Source organism: Halyomorpha halys, unplaced genomic scaffold (genome assembly GCF_000696795.3).
Source record: "Halyomorpha halys isolate HHAL.00 unplaced genomic scaffold, Hhal_1.1 Scaffold120.1, whole genome shotgun sequence".
Lineage (NCBI taxonomy): Eukaryota > Metazoa > Arthropoda > Insecta > Hemiptera > Pentatomidae > Halyomorpha > Halyomorpha halys.
The window spans coordinates 298,471-309,406 of NW_027108251.1; the positions used below are offsets into that span (position 1 = coordinate 298,471).

Here is a 10,936-nt window from a genome sequence, read left to right on the forward strand (position 1 = left end):
TAGTAATCAAAAGAAAATATCTATTAGAGATTGAGTAAAACTATCTTCAGCAATGAGTCCCCTAAAATCAACTGAGAAGATGGTCGCATTTTAAATGTTACTTCCTGCTAAAATTGCAAATGTGCTGCTACCTGCATTTCACATGCAAAGAATGTTGTTGTACAGATCATTTGGTATACAAAAGTTAATTTTATTTCGATTGATATATTTACTTGCATTCAAGTAATTTACTCTCACAGTATCAATAAACTTACTTTTTTTTTACTTTTACTTTCTTTGCATTTTTTCATTCCAGCAATTGTTGGTTTTTACCGAAATAGTATTCCGTTTCCGTTTTTCCACAATTAGTTGCGGTGAATACGGAATCAGATTTAAAAAAAATATATAATGATAATAAATTTACACTAATAAAATTTACAAAAGTTAAGGATGTATTGTAATCTACGTTAAAATAATGTTTTAAAAAAAATAGTGAAATTATTGAGGGCCAAATTGAGGCCCACCTAATTGGGTTCGTACCTTTCCTAATTAAGCCTACACCGCTTGATATAACATAATATATACTGTAGTAATGGTGCTATTGCTCACTGTTGGCTTGATATAACATATATATACTGCAGTAATGCTGCTACTTGGCTTGATATAACATAATATATGCTGCAGTAATGCTGCTACTTGGCTTGATATAACATAATATATACTGGAGTAATGCTGCTACTTGGCTTGATATAACATAATATATATTGTAGTAATGCTGCTACTGCTCACTGTTGCGGTGGCTGTCGCCGGATGGCTGCTGTGGAAGGATTACCGAACTAGATACTACTGGAGGCGGCTGGGGGCGGACTGGAAGGAGGCCTGCCCGCTCTACCACCCCCGGGCACTGCTGCGCTCCCTGACCCCAGGCCTTCCGCAGATCTGCCGCTTCTACGAGTCCTCTTCTTCACCGATCCTCGGCTTCTTCAAGGGCAGGACTCCCGTGTTGATGATTCGTGATCCGGCCCTAGTAGTGGCTATCATGCACGGGGACTTCCAGCACTTTACTGACAAGAGACATCCCATACAGCTTGACAAGTCTGAGGATCCACTATCCCAACATCTCATAGGTAAGATTTTATTTTACACATCTCGTAAATTAATTATAATTTACATTTAGATCACGTTTCAAAAATATTAAAATATTATTGATAAAACCAACAAGCCCACGAAGAATGACATCAGGGCCTTCGCATTGGTCAGCGGAGTGGTTGCACCCCGAGTAAGGGATAAAAATTAAAATCATTAGTTCAAAAACCAGATTGTTATAATTTTGTAATAAATAAAATTACAACAGTCCGGTTTTTCGATTAATCGGCCTTTGACGAAAGTGCAAAGTTATATAACTCGTATCAACGAGAGAATTAATTACTGTAATAACTCTGATTGATAGGCCATCAGTGGTTTCTAGCCTCCTCGTCTCTTTTTACCCAATTTAATCGGAGAAGTGCAGCTGTCCATCCACCCCGAGCTCAGATCAGAAGCCTCAAATTTCCACCAATACCATCCACTCATTGGACTTTAGGAGGTCTCCCGGTCTACCTCCATAGATTTCTTCATCGACTGAGCTTGAACTTTCTTTCATTAGGCTCATTTAGCAAGAAGTATACTTTCTATTTGTGCGCCTTCTCCAAAATGAACCAACAATTTTTCACCATCCCGTAAATGCGTCTATGGACATTTCTCTCAAAGATTGAAGTCTCCTTTTATCAGACTTCAAGAAAGCCCATGATACTAACCCTTTGTAAGCATTGTTCTGATCGGTTTCATATATATATATATATTTTTTTTTTTTTATATCATGATAACTCCCAGATGCAGAGGTAATTTCTTATTCACCTCTACTATGAAAATGTTCAATTCCTTTATAATATTATTATTACTTCCTAACTAAGGAAATAATAGAGGCCTTGAATTCAATAAAGACGTGAAACAATTATGATTCCAGAACCGAAAATTTTCGCTTGTATTTTACATTTCAAGCAAAAATTTAGTTTCATGTCTATACAAACGCAAAATATTTTTGGGCATAATTGATTGAAATGTTTATTCAATGTCGATGCTATTTTCAGGGATTGTACAGTTTGTAACGCAGTTCATCCAATGCCGATTTCATCAGATCCCAAACCCTACTTTCGCTGACGAATGCGTCAACTTATTTTTCACACCAATATGTCGAAAATGGTTCGTCCCAATTTTTGAGGGAGGTTGGGGATTAGTGTTGACATGGTCTAACATACTTTTTTTAAAATTTTAATTAAGTGCTATGTTATAATAGTCAAGTTTTTTTTTCCAGGTTTGACAGGAGAGAAATGGAAAACGATAAGGTCGAAACTGACTCCAATCTTTTCTTCAGGTAAGATCAAAGAGTCCCTCCCGCTGATAGAGGAGGCCGTTGACGCCATCCTGCCAGAGCTGGCCACAACTGAAGCCATCGACATTTACCCACTCGCCGTGACGCTCGTCACTGACGTGATTCTGTAAGTCTCTTCTAATTCTTGTCTAAACCAGCAATTCAATATAACTATTAATTTTATTTCAAATGAGTTTCAATTTAAATTTTATCGAAACTTTTATATCTCAAGTTTTTAGTAGTTTCATTTTTTTAAAATTTTTATATACCGAATCTTAAAATATAAATGTTTATAACTTTTTTTAATTTTTAAACTTTTAAAAATAAGTTTTAATAATGAAACGAATCAATTTTCAACAATTTTTATTTTGACAGTTCATACAGTTTACGCGCATTATAAGAATTAGCATTCGATTAACCCAAAACTGTTTTATTCGTTTTATAAAATAAAAATTAAACTCATTTATGTAAGGAGAGAGAGAAATCTTTATTTAATAGCAGTTCAATATTTTTTATCAAGTATAGCAGATGTGCGACGTAAATGCTCGCAACATGGAAACTTTATAGAGTGGCAAGCCCTAAAGGTCCTTACAGGAATGGACAGTAATTGTCAGAGGGGAGTCGAGAGAGTAGATAATTCTACAGCTAATCACTGTAGATTTTGGTGAGAGGACATAAAAGTCGAGGATAGATAAAAGAATGAGAGTAACTCCAAAGAAGGCAGAGTGAATTAGTAATAAAATTTAATTTTTAAAATTTACTTATAATATTCTGATTCACCATTATACTCACTTCCTTGTAAGGAGGTGTATTTAAGTCAGTAAGTAAGATTGCTCAAGCACAGAGGAATGCTCATAACTCAGCATTTATCTGCAGGTCTCTGATATTACGTATTAGACTTAAGCTTTTAGTGGATCAGAAGATTCTATTCTTTAATGATTCAATTAATTAATTTAAGAATATTACAATATATTACATGTTTACTGAAAATATTCACAAGAATTAAACATACTGATATTAATATAGTACGTTTTTCTGATAATCACCGTTCACGTTTAGCTAATAGATCGCGTTATATTGGCCTGTAACGGTTCAGCGGTAGATAGAGCTGTGACAAGCAGATAGTAGCAATAGACAACGAATAGATTTAAGGAGATATGGTGTAACATTCCATCCCTTAATACCGGTAGTATTATTTCTGTAGTTGGAACTTAAAAAAATTAAATTTGTTCATAACAGTTATTCTTTAATTTAAAAAAACAAAATGTATGCAGTCACTGCTACTTTAAAATGTATTGAATAAATTAATAACGATTCAAAATTAGATGGCGTTATTAATGACTAGGTCCGAGGCCTGCTTAATGAGTTGGGATTTAATCACGATATCTTGGAGACTCGAAATATTAGCAGCTAACGGAGCCATAGTGAGGCAATTCTTGTAGTCGTTTGGTCTACCAAGAAATTATATAACACATGTTGACTTACCCCGTCCTTCCTACACCTTCGGCCTGTCAGAATGAATAATTACATTATTAATATTACTTTTTGATTAAAAAAAAAAAAATCAGAAATTACGTTTCTTCGACAACACCCACAGCCTCAAAAAAGTTGTAGGAGTGCACTCCTTAATAAATTATATTAAAACCACTTCTGTAAAATAGCTGAAAATTGCTCATATCTCTTAGTAACATTTAACCATTACCACAATGATATAAACAAAAATGGTTTCAGTTTAATTTAAAATAAAAGATATAAATGATTTTTTTTTTCTGGCCAAGACTCCCACTGGAGTCCTATACTGCCTAACAATGGTTGGGGGTCAAAATTCTTCATTTTGTGGGACCGCCACTCAATGAAAAAGTCAACGTCCCAGGCCGGATTCGAACCGGCACCGCTGACTGTGTCTTAACCACTGAGCTATGGGCGACCCAATGAATTTGCCATATTCGCTAAATACCAAAGATTTCTTTATTTGCTTTTTGGTTCAAATAGTCACACCTCAAAAATAAAAATTCTGAATAAACTCCCTAACAGCCTTGTTATGTAATAAAAAAAACTAATATAATTACCTCGCGTTGTTCATTTAACAATGAAATATTCTATAAACAGTTAATATAACCACTTATTATATGTAATGGTTTTTTAACAAATTCAGATTTTACCTAGAAAACTATTTCAGTTAATTTCAAAAATGAATTTTCTTCCGTGTAAATAGGTGTTAAAATCAACATTTTCAATAAATAATTAACTAATCTATATAAGATATTCTAATAAATATTTTTTAATAATAATTTTCCAAAAGTAAAGTGGGTGTTTTGAAAAGGATAACTTTTATAACTGATAAAAAAACTCCTCAATTGTTCTACGTATGTATGAAAATTTCTATAATTTCATCTTATTTTTTTCACAATACTAATTTGTTTTTCTTTGATTGAATTAAGTTTAGTATTTAGGTGTTTTGAAATAATTTTTACGACAAAGTTAGTAAAAATATAAATCCAAAGTTTCTTTAAACAGTTGCGACAAGAATGAAATGCAATTTATTTCATATCGGTGTAAAGGTTTTTTAACACTTGATCTAATCCTTGCGAAATGAATAGACCATAGAGGTCGTGAAAAGGACTTATGATATTACTCATGCGAAAAAAAAGTATACATATTTTATAATATCTCGACAAATTGTAAAAAAACCATGAGCAGTAGTAACTTACTACTGAGGTTGTATTATTTTAGATGGACAATGTTTTCATTCTTTCATTAATTTTATTCACTTATTTCATTAAAAACCTGTGGCAGTCTAGCGAATGTCCGACAGAAGTTAAAGTTCTGCAAATGATAATGTATTAAAATTGTATTAATAATTATCATGAGTTGACTCTTGTAGCTTATGGCACAAAATATTAGTTCCAAAATAATTAGATTTGTAATAAGAGAGTAAGAGGACAGGAGCTAATTCAATCGGACTGGCACTGCCGGAATTGTTACTATTGTAAGCTCCTACTCTCCTATTACAACAAAAACATTTTCCTGCCAGGATTGATATGCGTTCTCCCTATCATTTCTGATTCATCCCGTGTCACAAAATAAATTAATCCCCAAATATTTTTTTTTTTCTTGATTTGGAGAACGTCGGTAAGATGTTTCACTTAAAAAATCCTTAATAAAGGAAAAAAGAAAGGTAAAAGAGAAGGGTAAAGGAGAAAAAAATTGACATCCAATAAAATCCTCTATCCCTTTCAATGCTATCTCAGCTTAAAGGGTCTGTAGATTTGAAGCTAGAAGCTGGAAACGCAAACAAATATGGCCGAGGGGGTGGGAAGAGGAAAGTTTAGACCTCCAAAAGATACTTCTTAACATCATATAAATTCACGTTAAAATTTTCGATTTAGGAGGGGCTGATTAGGTGTGAACAAATTTTAAAAATTACAAATAAAATTTATACCAGGCAAAATTTTGACTGAATACGATCCTATCTAGATAGTAACACTACATTTAGTATTTTAGCACATTTGGTCAAAAGAGGGATCATAGATATGATTGAATTTAGGGTATATACCAATACGGAAGATTATCGTCATGGTCAATTTTGTCATTAAAAAACATGACCAATTAAATATAATACTTCAATTGTGTGTTTTTGACAAAATTAATTATACAACCTTTTAGTTGTATAACAATAATGTAAAAATCACAGTTGCTTCAAGAAATGTTTAAAATCCTAAGACCCATTGTACTTTCAATTGTTGTTTTCATAATACAACCTCTTTAATTTTTTTAACAAGTCTATTAATTTATTTATTACTATTGTTAGAAAAGTAAAATATTTCTTTAATTATTATTATTATTTGTACGGTATCCTAATTTTTAACTTCATAAGATGGTGAAATAAAGAAACGGAATAAAAATATTTAAATAGTATATGATATACATAAGTGTTAGGTTGTATAGTACACATGTTAAAAATAATGGAAATGTTTTACCAAAAAAATTTATTGATATATTTACCTTTGATTTTTTCTTGATAGCTCGAACAAATCAGATATATAAAATATATTTAAGTCCATGTAACTCTAACCTAATAAACACATAAGACATAATAACAACTCTAAAAATAAATAGACAAAATTTAAAACAGAAATAACAGACGGACTACCTCCCAGAAAGAACGGTTACGTATTGAAAAATCCAAAGCAAACCCTTTCTCCAAACATTCTCCATTTCACTCCTGTTCAGTTCTGCTTCAAACTGTGAGTAAGTTGTATCACAAAATTTAGAATAAACTGTAATAGGTCATTGTAAATAATATTTTAATTGTAATAGTTATTAATCTTAAATTATGCTATGTACATGTTTTTAATAATTACGCGAAAAAACTTTCTCTTTTTTTGCGTTATAGGGTATGACAATGCAAACAATAAAGTTGTGAAACATCGCCTCCATATAGTTGTATTATTGACTAATTCTCATGATCTGGAAATATATATATCAACAGGAAAGAAATAAGTTACAAATATATTTGTTGTATATATTTATTGGACAACCCCAAAACCGTGGTGTACAAGAGGTGAATAAAACGGGTGACATTTGCACCTATATCCCTTCCAAAGAAATGTCTTTCAGAAAAAGTTGTTTTCTGGACAGTGGCATTAAGTACAAGGAAAATATAATATAATGGCTTATCTTACAGGAGAATTAAATAAATAAAATCTATTGAATTAAATAAATGAAGGATATTTCCTTCCTCATGTTTTTGATGAAACCAACTCTTCTGAGAAACTAAAATATTCTATTATATATGTCAAAAGAACTGTAGAGGTATCATAATTGTCACTAATGATCGAATAGAATCCAACAGACCAACTGGTTCTTCAAAATTCCGGTTTATTATTTAACGAATCGATTTTAAAATATAATGAGCAAACCCTTTTCAATCAACACTTCCAAGAAATTACAATTGGTCGAAACTCGACACATACAAATGTACCACTCCAAAAATTAAAATTTATCCAATTTTTGACGAATTTCAATGACTCGAATATTAGTTCTCACCTGTCCTCAAGATTGCAAAATATGTTTCAGAGAAGTCAATTAAGAGTGTCTAGTAATAACAGTGATTATGGCGGGGACTCAACCTGTGGTTAAGTGTCTCTTAGAACGGCGTCAGTTGATCCAATTTTGAATATGGAAGAATTCGAGCACTTATGAAATTTCCACTTACATAACGCAGATCTGTTCTCTGAGCCTTGTTCGGAAACAAGATACGGGGGTATAATGTTCTGCCTCAGTGTATATTTAGCAATCGGGCTAAACTAAGTAGATATCCACTCAACCTAATATATTAAAAATAAAACGGCAATTTAGTTTCCGTTCTGATTTATCTCTGCCGAAATACTCGATTGAATTTTTAAAATATTCGAAAAACAGAATAAAAATGAAACTTTCTTCAGTGAAATCATATTACATGATTTTTTTTTTCCTTTCTTTTATTTAAATTCTTTTCTCGCAATGAAAACGATTCCGGTAAAGACCTTGGGCCGTTCTTCCTGACTATCAGATTGAGTTAAAAAAATGTTTTAATTTTAATATTGTTTTATTATCTTATTCAGGGAAGTGGCGTGTCTCAGAGGTAAGGCGCTACGCTACTAATTCCAAAGACCCGGGTTGGAATCCAGCTGTAGCAGATAATTATTTATTTTGCTACTGTAGCTATAAGTACATAGTTTCCATTATGAACCGCCCTCCTGGATCCACTCGGCCTCATAAATTGGGTACCCTTAATTGGGGAAAAATCTGTCAGTCAAACGTGACTCTGATTCTGACCGAATCAACTCCTTGCACAACCGTTGGTCCAGTAACATTAATTCCTTGAAAAGTTTTACACCCTTGACCCTTCATGGACTGTGGTGGTATAGATTTATTTATTTATAATCTTATTTAATAAAATAAAAGTATTTAATACAGTATTAAATTGACTACTGAAATAAATGGAATTCTTAAACTGGATCTTATTCTGATAAAACTAAACAGCAAATAGCTGACAATTCGAATCCATCCACACTAAATCTAATACTACAAGTAATGAAGTATCAAAACCCCTATTAAAAAAAAATAGTCTATTTGTGAATCTTTGTAAAAACATTTCTTTTATAAAATAAAGCTTAAAGAAAAAAAATGATATCTAAAATTTGTAAAGAAAAATAGATAATACAAAATAAAATTAATCAATGTTGAGTAATTGGTATATTATTGACACAAGATTACTCCTATTAATTTTTAGAAACTTTATGCTCCAAAATATGTTTGCAGTAGTTACGCTTTTGGCCTGAGCAGAGAGGATCCTAACAGGGGATTGGTTAGGAGGATGGGAATGCGCTCCATCCAAAGCAACTACCGGACGGCCCTCAAGCGTTCCATCAGGTTCTGCTTTCCAAAGCTGTTCCGCCTTCTTCGGCTGAGGGCTTTCGAGCCTCAAGTCACCTCCTTCTTCGTTGAATTTGTCAAGCAGGCCGTCTTGAAGATACAGACTTCCAGTCACGTGGGACGGGCCGACTTCATCAGCAGGCTGGGCAATGTAGCTGCCACTGTTCCAGGTATATTTTAAAAATATTCATACGCTTATTTATTAAAATCTAAATGCAATTATTTAATCTTTGTGACAGATGAGGAAAGAGATGGAGTGGTTGCAGCTCAAGTGTTCAGTTTTTACGTCGCTGGATTTGAGACTACATGCTTTGCCCTTTCAACATGCATTTACGAGCTGTCTAAAAACCCACGATTTTTAATGAAGGCAAGGAATGAACTGGATGCGTTGTTAGAAAAGCATGGGCATTTCAGCTACGAGGCTCTCCAAGAGGCAATCTATCTAACCCAAATCATACAAGGTATTTTCCAACAGCTAAAAATGTATTTGCGTTGTTTAGCAAAGGTTTAGTGACTTTCCCAAACTTTGTAGAGAGCATGAGGATGTATCCTGCCGATTACGCCACTCCCAGGATTTGTACGAAGCCTTATAACATTCCAGGAACGAGCATTACCTTGGAAAAAGGTACCGAAGTTTTAATACCAGGGTTCTGTCTCTCGAGAGACCCAAAGTACCACAAAGAACCTCTCAAGTTCGACCCCGAAAGATTCTCCAAAGACAACAAAGCCAATATGATACCTGGTACTTATCTTCCTTTCGGCGATGGACCGAGGAAATGTATTGGTAAGGAAATTATTACTAATTGTTGAATCTGAGAATAAAATGGTGCGCTAAGCATTGGTGGAGACCGTGCATGTTCGAGCGTGTTAAGACACATTCTCGTGTTAAAAGCAGTTGCTGTTTGAAATCGGCCTGGGAGGGTTGATTTTTATTTCGCCGGGAACCCTCGGAATAAATCTCAAATTTTCCACTTCTATCACAATAAATTAGTAACCTACAGGATAATGCGTATTTCCTGCGGTATATTAGAAAATAAAAGGACGTTAAATTCCCCTCTCCAAAAAATTAATTATATTTTTTTAGTTTTTAATTAAAGTTTTTTTAGGTATTGCACAATAAAAAATATACTATCTATAAACGAAAACTAATACTTGATGATAAAAACTTAGCAGCCATCACGTAATCTGAGATTAAAAAAGTGGTTGTGCGGATTTGTATCTTATTTTCCTGCATTTCTCGGCTTGAGCCTAACTTACTTACCTAACTTACTTAAGTTGCCGTTAATTAATAATATTTTTTTTTTTTTTATGTTTTCTTCTTTGCGTAACATTTCCAAAAGATTTTTTTCAGAATCATTTTGATTGATAATTAATCAATTATTTGTATTCTTACTACACTTAAACGACTGCGTTATCTTTTATAAAACTGTTCACTTGGCAGGAGATTGAATAACAAATATCATTTTCACTTATAGAAATCCTAAAATACGCTTTTTTTTTAATTAAGTAAAAGTTGAATGATGCTAATTTTTCTTTTTAGTTACTTCAGTTCCGCCTATAAATTCGACTCTAAATTATTTAGTGCCATAGTCTTAAGTATAGTTATTAATATAATTTCTCATTATATGTATTTTCCAGTATTTTCTTTACATCCTACAGAGTTTTTCTATGATGTTCAAGAATTTGTCGAAGTTGACTTTTATGTAAAGATCAGAATCTTTCCAAAATGGCGTGCATATTTTAACGAAATTCACTTTACATGATAAAGATAAAAAATCATATGGATTATTTATCTATAACATTTAAATCGGCTAATCTTTCGCTGGTAACACTATTTTTTGTATAGTGTAGAGTGTTTATTTAGTTCTTTAAATTAATTCAGTTTATTATTTAGGATTAATTGGTAGGATTTAAAAGACTTGATTGAATATAAAGTGAGCTCGGTGACGTAATGGCTTATTTTAAAATAATAAATCACGACATTAAAACAAAAAGAAGTGATGACCGTTATAATTTTAAAAAACAGCCCTAACAAAACAGAAATCAAATAGGTTCATTTATAATTTTAATTGGTAAAAAGGAAGGGTTTTGGTCATGTATTCCTGATTAGTGATTCGTGAACGAGTA

At 32.6% G+C, this 10,936-nt stretch overlaps 2 protein-coding genes across 2 annotated transcripts in view; one reads left to right on the top strand and one right to left on the bottom strand.

Annotated features, from left to right (window-relative positions):
- Nucleotides 1-10,936, bottom strand: part of LOC106678030 (hornerin) — an 80,869-nt gene that overhangs the window by 68,120 nt on the left and 1,813 nt on the right. The gene's annotated exons all lie outside the window — the stretch shown is intronic.
- The window catches only part of LOC106678035 (cytochrome P450 6a2), a 61,485-nt gene that overhangs the window by 48,396 nt on the left and 2,153 nt on the right, over nt 1-10,936 (top strand). The window contains exons 2-6 of the mRNA XM_067046619.1: nt 750-1,106; nt 2,333-2,516; nt 8,696-8,979; nt 9,049-9,270; nt 9,342-9,593. Coding sequence (XP_066902720.1) covers nt 752-1,106; nt 2,333-2,516; nt 8,696-8,979; nt 9,049-9,270; nt 9,342-9,593 — 1,297 coding nt within the window. The 5' untranslated portion in view covers nt 750-751. The remainder of the gene's footprint in view (nt 1-749; nt 1,107-2,332; nt 2,517-8,695; nt 8,980-9,048; nt 9,271-9,341; nt 9,594-10,936) is intronic.